We start from the raw sequence: 12,015 nt of genomic DNA on the forward strand, positions 1-12,015 counted from the left end.
GACCAGAAAGATTTTACAATAAAATAGTGGATTTATTGTGTATCATACATCTTACATAAATTAATAATAATAATTAAATACAACAGGATTGTCTTTTGTACGTGCAACGTGAGAATCGTCATTCATTCCGAAATATATGTATTTAGTTAATCCATCGCATGCAGAGGACCAAACAGATGAACTGCTGGACAATTTTCGTCCGGGTTGCCAAGGAATTGCGCGTACAATTCTTGATAACGCGATAAAGTTAGTCCTCCGCGCCTTCGGTCATCATCCTGCGAATGAATAAACTATTGAACAAGATAAGAAACGAAGAAGTTCTTCGATATGTAGCATTTATATTCCTATGTTTATGGAAGCATAAAATATTGTAAGATTACACGAATGTTAATTTATGTTAAGAGTATAATCAAATCGAAATTGTATAATAGTTTGTTCTACAAAGACCTTTAATGATTGGTACATGCTTCCGTTGACTACCGGAAATAAATTACAACCATCAAACTTGGCAAATTGTCAAGCTATTGTTCTTTATGTTAAATTTAAAATTAATTCAATTGTATCCGTGACTTTATTAATTCTTTTCTCATCTACGATACTACCAAAATACATTTTACTTACAGATTTTCTAAAACTATTCCTAAAAGATAATCTTATGTTCCCCAAACTAATAAATTTCAGATAAGATTTATCAGATTGAATGTATCAAAAGCAGTTCTATGTATAGATGCATTACAACAGAAAGGTTACATAGCAGATAAGATTAGGTGATCTTTAAATCGTTACCCCTCAAAGTGATTTGTAACATGATCTTACATTAAGAAGATTTTGGTACGCTTCGTCCAAAATATTTACGTTGTCTACAGGAATCCTTGTTACGCAATTATAGCGAAATTCATCGGCAGCGATTACACCGTCGTCTAAAAACGAAAAAATAATGTATTAATGATACACGGCAAACAAACTGGATGAACGACGAATCGATTTATGTATGTACACACCATTTAAATCTACTATTTTAAAATGACTGTCGATAAACATTTTCATCGCTTGTGGGAAATCTTGATACTTCCGTCCGACGCAACTTCTTTGTACTGCTTCTTTGAACTCCTCGATAGTTACAATACCATCCTGAATAAAAAAATGCAAATGAAATATTGGTAGAAGCAATCTGGCATTTTGTTGATCTTACTTTATTGAAGTCGGCGAGCTCTGCAATTTCTTCCCATAGAGAAAGCATAATGTGCAGATTTTCCTGATAACGGCCGTAACTGAATTCTCCTTTTCCCTCGATCAAAGTCATCTTAAGAGCCATGCATTCGAAATCGTGTTTCTCCAATATGCCATTGTTATCTGTGTCTGAATATGGTAAACATTGTGAAAATTACCGATTGTTAGTCGAGTTTATATTCGCGCAAAATTTAAAAGTCAATGCGTGTATAGCAGCCAATTAATCAATTGGATGGTGCCAATTTATTTTTAAGGAAATCTTGTTATTGTATAGCTGGATGCGCTCCAAATATTTCACTTTTTGGCAGAGGTCGACATTCATCACCAAGTGCACGACCCCCAGATGCATCGTTCGATCTAATTCGTATTTTACATTCAAAAGATAATCGTTATGAAATTTCATCGATCGCTCGATCGAATCAATTATCGATTTTATTCGCGTATCGATATTTCGACTTTGTGTTATCGACTTTTCTTATACATCGATTATTACGACTTCTTACGAGTCAAATTATCAAATATCCATGTCTGTTAAACTCTGAATTATGATTCGGATCGATCAAGATCAATGAAGAACGCATCATTTTTTGTAAATAGGTTGGTTCATTATCATGTAATACGATATTAAGTTTGTGATTGTTACAACGTCATAGGGTGTTAATGATACAATGTTTGCATACAATCAGGACACTTATTAAGCAAAATGTTGAAAAACAGATCAGGCAGATTGTTCCATAAAACAAATTAGAGCTAAGCTTAAATTTGGCATCAACCAATTGCAGGCGTTACGAAGGCGGCATGGTATACTTTAAAGTCAACCTACATCCTAAACATGCATGACAGTCTCGAAGCCAACAGAATTATTTGTTCGTTCCGTTTCGTTTTTTTAGAACTCAAGTACAAAACTCCTTGTTTTATATTCCGTACATAGAAACCTGTTAGTACGTACAAGTTCACTTCGAACAGGGATCAATGGTCGATACATATTTTATGTACTTTTCCTGTGATGATGCTGAAAGGAGGAAGTCCCACAAGGATCTATCAGTTTCACAGAAATCACACATTAATATTTTTATTGATAATTGGACAATAACAGCACTCTGATAAACATGCTCTCAACTTAAAGACAATAATAACATTATTTGTGCAATAGCCAAGGTACGATCACGCACACTCTATCGAAAATAACCACGTACTAACCGTAAAGAAATCTTACAATGAAATCTACTCGATTGTTCCAGCTGTAGGCCATTATCCGATGAGTCTTTCTGTCAGTAGCGATCTTATTTCTCTTTTTTCGCCACCTTTTTTCCTTTTTGATCGCGCGTTACTTTCTTTCTCCCAATATTTTTATCGGTAACGAATCGATCGGATGTATAAAGGCAATTAGAACGCAAGGTTATCTTGCTGTCGTCCGAATGCGAGGGAAGACACAAGGGGTAACCGCGAGATAGCTATGAAGAAACTGATTCGAGAGGATGGTGGTTTTGCACTGAATTCGAGTCGAGTTTCCTCGAGTTGTAGCTAAGTTTAGAGTACCCCTCCTTAGAGAAGGACGACACAGGGAAGGGGCTCAGGTGGTGCCGGTGCCGGTGTCACCATGACACAGTCACCGAACTTGCCTGAAAGTAAATCGCTTTCGCCAGCTTTCATCGGTCGCCATCTCTTGTTCGTGCTTATCTCCCTTCTTTTTCTTCGTTTAGTCGAGACAATTTCATCGATTGATAATATTATATGATATTTCTTTAGGTTTCGTCTGTTTTTACATCGTTGAAGCTAATCAGATGAAAGCTGTAGCATAAGAAAATATCGTAATTAATTCAAAATCTATGTACATATTACATAAATGATCAAAATGCAATCTATCTAGAAGAAATGATTGCATCGTATAAGTTTGTAAGATAATAATGATTTGATTTTTTCTACCGAAAACGATTATTACCTTACACAATGCAACAATTACACAAATATCACAAAAGTTGCCGTCTCTGGTAAATCATGAGTTATATCGTTCTTTGATGACAGTTAATTAGAACTGCCTGTCAACATCAGATCTGAGAAACGTCATTCGTGTTATTTATGCTCCAATTTACACGCAGACAGTTCGATGGTAATGTGAGGAGCCTTTTATTTTTTAGGAAGAGAAACGAAATACAGAGACAAATGGTCCATTTCTAAAACGATAAAGTTAACGAGTTGATGCACATTGATCATGACATTGATTTATACAAACTAAGCGGAGTTACGATATTCAAGGCTAACGGAACAGCTATTACAGTACAAAGTAGCGATTAGGAGCGAGAGGGAGATCTTTTAAATATATCTCCGAATTGTACGCAAGCAGAACCGTCATCTGGAACAGATTGACCACGTCGACAAAGTTGCTTAGCACGTGTGTTTTCACGCTCCGACCTTCTGAAATCCCAATGCTCGTCAAAACAGATCAGCTAAACAGAGATGTGTACATGTCTATTGTAAAACAATAAATTTATTGTAGCATTGCATCATCGTTCGTTTGGCTCGCCAAAGAAAATCTGTTTCTCTCTGCGTTTAGATGTGAAATGTTGAAAATCGTTCCTCGTGCTTTCTCTAATTTTCGACCGTTGCGTCCATGGTCTCGCTTTTACGGTTGCATGCATTATGTTGGAAATAGAACTAGGCACACTATGTTACATATAAATTGTTTGATAATTGAATCGCAAAGAATTTGCGAGTTGTACAGTCCGTACGCAACCGTTGTTCTACATTTCCCGATCTACACTTAGTGAAAATAAGCGAGGCGGAAGATGAACGGGCAAAGCGAATACTCATCATATAAGGCACGGTTCTGGAAGGAGGTGTCAGTTGGAAAGTGCGAGCTCTCGTACGAAGAACGAGAAACGGAACGTTTCGGTCTGAGCGATCGACATGAAATCGAAGCTGCGTTCTCTGTTCCTGCTCGCGCTCTTCTTTTCCGGTGAGTCTCGCGATTCATTTGTTATTTCAAGATCGATCGCGATCATCGCCCGCTTTCTGTATGATTTATACGCGAGACGTTGATCCATCTTCATTCAACGAGACAATTTTAACTTGGGAAAACCATTGATTGCTACCAGCGTTCGTAAGATTCCTATCTCTCAAATGCAGTACCGAATACCTTCGAAACGGATAAGTTTCCGCGGTCAAACCGCGACGCACACCGGAAGTTTCACTTCCGTTTTTGCGACTCGGTGAAAATATATCGGGGCAAATAACAAGATTTCTCTTGCAGAATGATTGTTTCGATGATTCGAAGGGAATCGTGAAAGTTTTATAACATAGAGTTGGCTAGTCAGACCAGTTGTTTCGTTGCAAATTTGGAACAATACGCAGTGCGCGTCGCGTTCTATATCCATTCAGCATATTTAGCTCACCGAAGAGACAGAACGAAGATAGTTTTGGCAGGAAGTCGCAGTTCGATTGAATTTCCGTATATTTTAGCGAACACGTCACTAGGAAAAGAGAAATCACAAGACACACCGTGTATCGACGATAACAAGTTTTATCGAAATCCCAATGCACCGGCGCATAATGTTTGGTCGCCTGGCGAATGTGCCAAGTATTATCTTTGCTTAGGTAATTCTGTATACTACTGTATTACATTTCACCGTTTGCGAGATCGACACGCAATTTCAATGGATCTTTTCATTGATTCGCAGATAACGAAGTGTTTGAATTCAGATGCTCTCAGGGGTTGCTGTTCGATGTTTCCAGACAAGTATGTGATTTCAAGGCGAACGTCGACAACTGCGATGTAATGTCAGGTACACATGATTTGAAATTTTGTAAGATTAGAAAGGAACGCAGATGTAGTTGAACGATAGAAGGGATGCGTTATCGATTCACATCGGATGGTGATTGGAAATTCTTTAAGCGTTTTACAGAGTCGCAACCACCGAGACCGCTCCTCGAGGACGGTGATTGCGGAGAGAAACATTTAGCTTGCGGGGATGGTACGTGCTTCCCAGCTACGTACTTCTGCGATGGAAGCGTTGATTGTCCAGATGGTTCCGACGAAGGCTGGTGCGGTAAGAAACGTTTAACAATTCGATATCTGGCATAGTTTCCAATGCAACCGATGCACAAAGTATAACTTTTCATAGATATTCAAGATGATCCAAATGGCGCGCTACCTTGTAACCCGGAGCAATGTCAGTTGCCGAATTGTTGGTGCTCCAAGGACGGAACGCAAATTCCTGGAAATTTGACGACATCGATGGTACCGCAAATGATAACAATTACATTTGATGATGCCGTAAACGCGGAGAATTTTGAGGTTTTCTCTAGTAGGCGCAATACTGTTTTTGCCAAATAAGTACTCTCATCCGGAGAAAGTTGATCACTTATCTACTTTCTGCTTTTGCTTCTAGAAATATTTTCAAACGATAGAAAAAATCCCAATGGATGTCCTATTCGAGGAACTTTCTACGTCAGTCACCAGTATACTAATTATAGAGACGTACAATATTTATGGAACGTTGGACACGAAATCGCCGCGCACTCCGTCACGTAAAAATTCTTTTTAGAATTGAACGGATGATCTCAAGTAACACATGCATTAATGGTTTCAATTATGTAGGCATCGAGGACCGGAAGATTGGTGGTCGAGAAATGCCACCATCGAGGACTGGTTCGACGAAATGGTCGGTGTGGCGAATATTATTAATAAATATGCTGCAGTTCGTTTAGAAGATATTAAAGGCAAGCAATAATTCCTTCGAGAAGATTAAGTTTGATTATATCTTTTTAAAGATGTTTTAAAGATGACCTGCGATAATTGACGCAATAGGTTTGAGAACGCCATTTTTACGAGTTGGTTGGAATCGACAGTTTTTAATGATGTCAGAGTTTGGATTTGTCTACGACTCGTCCATGATAGCGCCGTTTTCCAATGTACCTGTATGGCCTTACACATTGGACTACAGACCACCGCACAATTGCGTAGGTCTCGAGCAACTTTGCCCAACTCGTGCGTATCCAGGTGTTTGGGAACTACCAATAAATCAACTTTTGGCAGGTGTAAGCTTTTATAATCAAATATTAAACGATCTTTTTATTTACGATACTATTTCGATAATGTCGTACTGCGTGTATATTGCAACGTACAACATATTACGAATGGCAAGGAAAATAAAGAAAATAATTGCCTTTAATAGCAATACACCTGCGCAAGAATGGATTCGTGTCCTTCGGACTTGTCAGGTGAAGATGTATACAAAATATTGATGCTGAATTTTAAAAAACATTACCTTAGCAACCGTGCGCCTCTGGGTCTACATTTTCATGCATCTTGGTTCCAAAATCCGTCGTACTTTTACGCATTTAGTGTAAGTAAATACTATAGTTCTGACAATATATTTTGCAGCTACTATTCATATCGATCAATTTTAGAAATTTACGGACGACGTACTGCGATTGAACGACGTCTACTTCATAACGACTTATCAGGTAATCGAATGGATGCGTAAACCAACATCCTTAAATGCAATTGAAACGTTTAAGCCGTGGCAATGTAACTGGCGAAAATTCCAGCCGTTCGAAATCGCTTGCAATTTACCGAATAGTTGCAAATTACCAAGTAGAGTTCTTAAATCGTATCGCTATTTACATACATGTTTTGATTGTCCTAAAGAGTATCCTTGGTTGAGGAATGAATTTGGAATGGAATAATACCAATGTTGTGTACAAAGCAACGTTATTACTAAAGACAAATTACTAAATTATTTATTTAAAAGAGCACACATTTATATTTTTGTAGGAAAATCATGTTTATTTGCTATATATCTTGACATAGTTTACAATGTAAAATAAGTTACATTTGATTACATTATAAAAAATTAATTGAAATCAGATTATTTAAGAAATTTCTTGTCAAAGGTGATAATCAAAGAAAAGACGGTAGTTTTTAACCTTCTTGTTGTATAAAAGGATTTTGGATAGATTCCATTCCATCTACTGGACAAATAAGTACAACAGATGTACCCCTACATACAACTAAACCTAACATACGAGTATCCTGATTTAATTTGTATGGATCATCGGGATCTAAAAAAACAAACACATCAATAAATATCTATAGTCATATAACGAGGAAATACAATTAGTGAAATCACCTCTCAGGTATTCTGTGGTATTATCCAGTACCAAATTGAGGAGAGGATCATAGCCTTTCAAAATCCCTGCAGCTTCTCTTCCGCCGGCGAACTTCACTCTAATATTTTTCTCTAAGTATTTTGAAAGATCAAGAATACTTTCTTTCTTTTTTCTTTCTTTCGGTTCTCCGTGAGCATTTTGTTGCTATAAAGAACACAAATAAAGTTGAACGGCTTGCAGGTTATGTTATTAAAATAACGAATCTTTACCTGTTTCGCCGCCTGTAAAATACCAACATACCAATCACCAATGCTTTTTTTATAAACGAAATTTTAATATCAAAAACGATATTTTTATACTTACAGACATTGTTTGGCTTTCTTATAAATCGGCAATGTTACACTACCGTACTAGCATGCGAGTACGACGCATTTTAAACTAACGTTTAAATTAGAGGTTAGATCCCTTGTTTGGATTTTTCAAATATCGATTCTCGATATTTTCCCGCGCTTTACAATCGTTCTATGTCTAAACGCTTAAAATATTGATTATCATCCCAAAACTAAAGTGAAAGATCTAGATACTTCTTTTAGAGGATAACATAACGAAATTGAGGAAAATATTGTTAATAAAGTATAAAGATATTTCAAACATCTTTATTATTATAACGTTAATTGTCGTTTAAATGGTAACAATGGGAACGGTAACAGTTGCAACAATTTCGTAAAAGCTTGGATTTATTTCGTATCCGATTTATAAAAAAATACATGTTGATACAGGGTGTGTGAGTGAATGAGTATGTAGTACTCATCAGTTAAAGTGACTGTTTCTCATTTACATCTTTAAGAATAAAGTTTATGATTGTAACAAATGTTTATTAAATTCTATGATTATGAATGGGATTCTCGTGACACGGCAGATTTATCGTTTCTTCCTAACTGTTCGGCGCTTATATCGGTCTCATTCACCTCGTTACATGCGTATTATTCTGCGTCTTTCGTTTCATATCTATCATTTCAAATAAAATTATCAATACTCTGCTATCGTTGTGCTTGCGATAACTTTCCTTTCATAAGCTTTTTTTATCGTTCAATAGAATTGATATTGTACATCGACTCGTGAAAATTTGACTCTTCCGTGTTTCATTCACACTTCAACTCGTACTATTTTAACTCGTATATTGTCCTTAACTTCTTTCTGGCTGGCTGCTTTTGGATGGACACTGTATTACTGTATACTGTATACGATTAAAACTTATCAATGCAATAAATAACTTCTTAACTTATATCTTACATTTACACGTTACCGTTTTTAGGCAGAAATTAAATTCGATGTATAAAATACATACTTCGACCAAGATTTCAACGAGTAAGGCTTAAATACTTCTAAATAAGATCTATCATTGTAACGTTTCATGTAATATGTTCTTCGTGTTTCTGTAACTGTTCTGTAAGTTAATTATATGCTAATTCACAGAGCTTAAAGAGTACATTATCATTTATCGTTCTATCGCGTACCGCTTCAGTTTAAAAGACTCGCTAGAAAAAGGGAAAGATACTATGGCACCTGCTGTTTGTAAAACGAAAAATTATGTTACAGCAGTAAACGTTTCTCTTTTCTAGGAGCACAGGCAATATCTGTTTTTGGACGAAATCAATTACCGAAGTTTTACACACAGTAACTTTTCGTACAAAGTTGCAATAAAGAGTATACCAGCCATGTTAAAAATATAGAGATTATGTAGGGTGACATTATCTGGAATAGATTCCTTTCTTAATACGTAAACCCGAAACACGTTTAAACCATACGTCATGTTTGCTGTCGGTCTTCTTCTTGTTCGGATAATAATGGAATGTCGTTCAACTGATCCACGTTATTGCTCTCCGTTTCATCTTGTTCCGAAAGCAAAGGAACTACTTGCCGATTATTATTATCTGTTTCGGAAGGTCGTCTACTTTGTCCAGGCAAAAAAGACATTGGTATTGTGCCCGATGGTGTCGTTGGCGCTGATCGCGACATCCATCGTTTAGTCTTGTTCTTCGAACTTGAAGGTCCCAATGGCATATACATTTTTCCTCGCGTCCGTCTAGTTTTACATGTTCCAATGTCCCCTGGACTTAGAGGCCGTTGCGTAGAGCCGTTTGCATTTGACGTACATAAAACTTGTGGCCGATTCTGGTAACAAGACAAAACAGTGCTATGCCCACCAGGTAGTTGGGGTAGCTGTTGAATCTTGTCTAACAATTCACGTAACTGAAAGATAGCATTAAGTGTTGAAAGCAATATTTCAAATATAATTATTTTTAAAATTATGTATGTATGTGTGTGTGTGTGTGTGTGTGTGACTCAGATGTAATAAATACCTCTATCGTTGGACTAGTAGCCCGCGGTGGTGAACACGGAGATTGAGCAGCTAGACTCGATATGTCAGAGGTAGTCCTATGATTAGCCAATGATACAACCGATCCAACATCAATATTATCCATTCTCGCACATTCTACTGCGGACAACTCGTCAACACTATTATTACACGAATATGGTGGTGGAATTATTGTATTTGCTTCATTCACCATATTACAGATAAAACTTGAACCTAACGAATCTAGCGTGCTTGCATGTGAGAGTGATCTGAAATAACGCATTACAAATCCTGAGGTTCCTTTGCCAGATCCTTCATCATATCCAATAACTAGTGGGTACAGATTTGGTTTGGCTGTAACCTAAAAATTGAGTATATTAATATAGAATCAGGAACAATACAAATATATCATAAATGTTACAAATATACCTCATTATATGGAGGTGGTAATGCTTGAACAAAGGAACCAGAGCGGCTGTAACGTGGTGGTGAATACCATGATACTGAAGATCCTCTGTCAGAAGAAGTAAAATCTTCTACTATTTCTGGAGACCAGGCACGATGATGACATGAATGGTGGCGCTTCCATAACCAGCAGCCACATGCTGCTGCTATAGCCAATCCAACAAGCACCGCTGCCCTAATAGCACAATGTTTGGAACAGGTATGATTTTTTAGGAAAGATTAATAAAAGCAAGGAACAAGACACTGACCATAAATACCAATATGTCCAAATCAAGAAATTAAACATGTCTGATGCAGAGTGCAGCTGAAATACAGCGTAACAACAGCCACCGGAACAGCAGTATTTTGGAGGAGAGCAGCTAAAAATTACAAGCTAATTGTGACATGTTTATTTTACAGATTATGTAAAGTAAGTTAAAACATAGAAAATACAAAGACTTACACGTGCCCCCCATTGCACAGCCTAGAAGACACCTAAATATGAATGAAAAAAAGATAATTGTTATTTAATAAAAAAAAACGTTAAATTGAATTTAGATTTGAAGAACATTTATTACATCTAAATGTTACACATGCGAATGTTTCTAAATATTTTGTGTAATGTTCTCTATAAATGAGGAATCAGTTAATAAATAAAGAAAACTAAATATTTCGATAAAATTTCGAATTGTTAATGAAAAGTGTCACGATACTTGCTATACCAAAATTCCATCAATACTCTCGTACCCGTCAGAGATCATCCGACTACAAAGAATTATATCCGCCGCGAGGAAGTATACGATGCAACAATTAGTCGTACACTGTGTCGGTTCGATGGAGAAAAATATAACATTTTAAGTTGTCATAAAAAAAAGCGAATGTAGAAAAGACTTACGCATGAATGAGAAACACAACGAACAAGAGTTCATTGTATAGGCCCTAGGCACGGACGAGCCGTGCGTAAAACCGATGTATTGATCGACCTCAGGTCAAGCAGAATAGAACAAGGAGACACTGGTACACAAGATATGCGCTAACATTCTACAGAGCTATAGCATGCTGCAGCGGTTTACGAGAGCTGCATCATTAAAACGGTTCTTCATCGTCGTTCTTACTTGATCGACGAATAGCGTCAGGAGTGCTGTCATCACGGGCACAACGAACACGCGGCCTACAACTTGCACCATAATTCTAACACGAAATGCATGCCACCGCGCCACCTTATATATGTAGTTCGATTTCCTTTATGATATATCTACTAATAGCTGCAGAACAACCTGTCTTCCTTCCTGTTCTAATTTAAATTTCCAAGTCTTGAGTTTTATGATTTTTGCCCCTCAATATTTTCCCAAGCGTGTATTTTTTGTTGGAAAAAACTTAATATTCCTTACGTTTTTAATTTACGAACATTGTAATAGCAATAAGTCTCAATGATTCATAAATAGCACGATAATAATAAATAGAAGAAAATCATGTAAATTTATCTCAAAATGCAAGCTGTGTAAAAATGCGTTTCTGTTATGGATTATGGTTATCGGTAATCAAAAAAATTTTAATCACTTTAATCATTTATAATGGTTATCAGAACACTTAAAAATTTATATTTTCTAATCATTTAATTTCTTGATAAATTTCTTTAGAATTACTGTCTTCCTTTTAAACAAAAATTACCTTTTCGTCAATGGCTTTGTTTATAACAAGTTTAGGAGTAACTGTTATTTTTGATTCTTGCATCCCGCGAAAGGGTTGCCACCCCCTTATCATTTTCATGTCACATGCGACATTATCGATTCACTACACACGAATCCGTCGGTGCACGATTATATACCTCCAATCGGTAACTCGTTATCTCGATGATCTTTAAACATTTC

At 36.7% G+C, this 12,015-nt stretch overlaps 4 protein-coding genes across 12 annotated transcripts; 1 reads left to right on the top strand and 3 right to left on the bottom strand.

Moving 5' to 3' along the window:
* Nucleotides 1-10: 10 nt before the first annotated feature.
* On the bottom strand, nucleotides 11-2,743 carry LOC117237366 (sarcoplasmic calcium-binding protein 1). 4 transcript variants are annotated; one of them, XM_033501259.1, is made up of 6 exons: nucleotides 2,431-2,739; nucleotides 2,180-2,268; nucleotides 1,193-1,359; nucleotides 1,002-1,131; nucleotides 817-920; nucleotides 11-275 (listed from the first exon to the last, which is right to left on the bottom strand). In XM_033501259.1, the coding sequence occupies exons 3-6, from the start codon at nucleotides 1,313-1,315 to the stop codon at nucleotides 147-149; spliced, it is 486 nt and encodes a 161-aa protein (XP_033357150.1). In that variant the 5' UTR covers nucleotides 1,316-1,359; nucleotides 2,180-2,268; nucleotides 2,431-2,739; the 3' UTR covers nucleotides 11-146. The 4 variants fall into 4 exon arrangements, with proteins under 4 accessions (XP_033357150.1, XP_033357148.1, XP_033357152.1 ...); XM_033501257.1 differs by lacking the exon at nucleotides 2,180-2,268 and having other exon boundaries at nucleotides 2,431-2,743; XM_033501261.1 differs by lacking the exon at nucleotides 2,180-2,268 and having other exon boundaries at nucleotides 2,447-2,739.
* A 1,160-nt stretch (nucleotides 2,744-3,903) lies between these two features.
* Nucleotides 3,904-6,993, top strand: LOC117237364. Its single transcript, XM_033501250.1, has 10 exons — nucleotides 3,904-4,186; nucleotides 4,690-4,824; nucleotides 4,908-5,012; nucleotides 5,133-5,276; nucleotides 5,352-5,534; nucleotides 5,619-5,757; nucleotides 5,828-5,949; nucleotides 6,038-6,267; nucleotides 6,405-6,575; nucleotides 6,640-6,993. Exons 1-10 carry the CDS (start codon nucleotides 4,138-4,140, stop codon nucleotides 6,916-6,918), a joined length of 1,557 nt encoding a protein of 518 aa, XP_033357141.1. The 5' UTR covers nucleotides 3,904-4,137; the 3' UTR covers nucleotides 6,919-6,993.
* A 5-nt stretch (nucleotides 6,994-6,998) lies between these two features.
* LOC117237367 (U6 snRNA-associated Sm-like protein LSm7) lies at nucleotides 6,999-7,844 on the bottom strand. Of its 2 annotated transcripts, XM_033501262.1 has the most exons (4): nucleotides 7,705-7,844; nucleotides 7,611-7,622; nucleotides 7,362-7,545; nucleotides 6,999-7,293 (listed from the first exon to the last, which is right to left on the bottom strand). In XM_033501262.1, the coding sequence occupies exons 1-4, from the start codon at nucleotides 7,708-7,710 to the stop codon at nucleotides 7,154-7,156; spliced, it is 342 nt and encodes a 113-aa protein (XP_033357153.1). In that variant the 5' UTR covers nucleotides 7,711-7,844; the 3' UTR covers nucleotides 6,999-7,153. The 2 variants fall into 2 exon arrangements, with proteins under 2 accessions (XP_033357153.1, XP_033357154.1); XM_033501263.1 differs by lacking the exon at nucleotides 7,611-7,622 and having other exon boundaries at nucleotides 7,705-7,838.
* Nucleotides 7,845-7,981: 137 nt separating this feature from the next.
* Nucleotides 7,982-11,398, bottom strand: LOC117237365. 5 transcript variants are annotated; one of them, XM_033501255.1, is made up of 7 exons: nucleotides 11,040-11,334; nucleotides 10,892-10,965; nucleotides 10,608-10,639; nucleotides 10,414-10,524; nucleotides 10,130-10,340; nucleotides 9,705-10,061; nucleotides 7,982-9,594 (listed from the first exon to the last, which is right to left on the bottom strand). In XM_033501255.1, exons 4-7 carry the CDS (start codon nucleotides 10,449-10,451, stop codon nucleotides 9,151-9,153), a joined length of 1,050 nt encoding a protein of 349 aa, XP_033357146.1. In that variant the 5' UTR covers nucleotides 10,452-10,524; nucleotides 10,608-10,639; nucleotides 10,892-10,965; nucleotides 11,040-11,334; the 3' UTR covers nucleotides 7,982-9,150. The 5 variants fall into 5 exon arrangements, with proteins under 5 accessions (XP_033357146.1, XP_033357147.1, XP_033357142.1 ...); XM_033501256.1 differs by having other exon boundaries at nucleotides 10,862-10,965; XM_033501251.1 differs by lacking the exon at nucleotides 10,892-10,965 and having other exon boundaries at nucleotides 11,260-11,398.
* Between the last annotated feature and the right edge of the window lie 617 nt (nucleotides 11,399-12,015).

The sequence above is a fragment of the Bombus vosnesenskii genome, unplaced genomic scaffold, assembly GCF_011952255.1.
Source record: "Bombus vosnesenskii isolate JDL3184/JDL3185 unplaced genomic scaffold, Bvos_JDL3184-5_v1.1 scf7180000013370, whole genome shotgun sequence".
Taxonomy (NCBI): domain Eukaryota; kingdom Metazoa; phylum Arthropoda; class Insecta; order Hymenoptera; family Apidae; genus Bombus; species Bombus vosnesenskii.

Coding starts and splice junctions, on each gene's coding strand:
- LOC117237366 (XM_033501257.1), bottom strand. CDS start 2,482: ATGGCCTACAGCTGGAACAATCGAGTAGATTTCATTGTAAGATTTCTT. Junction 1,132..1,192: donor AGCTCGCCGACTTCAATAAA/GTAAGATCAACA, acceptor TTTTTTATTCAG/GATGGTATTGTAACTATCGA. Junction 921..1,001: donor TAAAATAGTAGATTTAAATG/GTGTGTACATAC, acceptor TTTCGTTTTTAG/ACGACGGTGTAATCGCTGCC.
- LOC117237364 (XM_033501250.1), top strand. CDS start 4,138: ATGAAATCGAAGCTGCGTTCTCTGTTCCTGCTCGCGCTCTTCTTTTCC. Junction 4,187..4,689: donor GCTCGCGCTCTTCTTTTCCG/GTGAGTCTCGCG, acceptor CGTATATTTTAG/CGAACACGTCACTAGGAAAA. Junction 5,758..5,827: donor ATCGCCGCGCACTCCGTCAC/GTAAAAATTCTT, acceptor TCAATTATGTAG/GCATCGAGGACCGGAAGATT.
- LOC117237367 (XM_033501262.1), bottom strand. Junction 7,294..7,361: donor TACCACAGAATACCTGAGAG/GTGATTTCACTA, acceptor TTGTTTTTTTAG/ATCCCGATGATCCATACAAA.
- LOC117237365 (XM_033501251.1), bottom strand. CDS start 11,331: ATGGTGCAAGTTGTAGGCCGCGTGTTCGTTGTGCCCGTGATGACAGCA. Junction 10,525..10,607: donor CTGTGCAATGGGGGGCACGT/GTAAGTCTTTGT, acceptor TGTAATTTTTAG/CTGCTCTCCTCCAAAATACT. Junction 10,062..10,129: donor TACCACCTCCATATAATGAG/GTATATTTGTAA, acceptor CTCAATTTTTAG/GTTACAGCCAAACCAAATCT.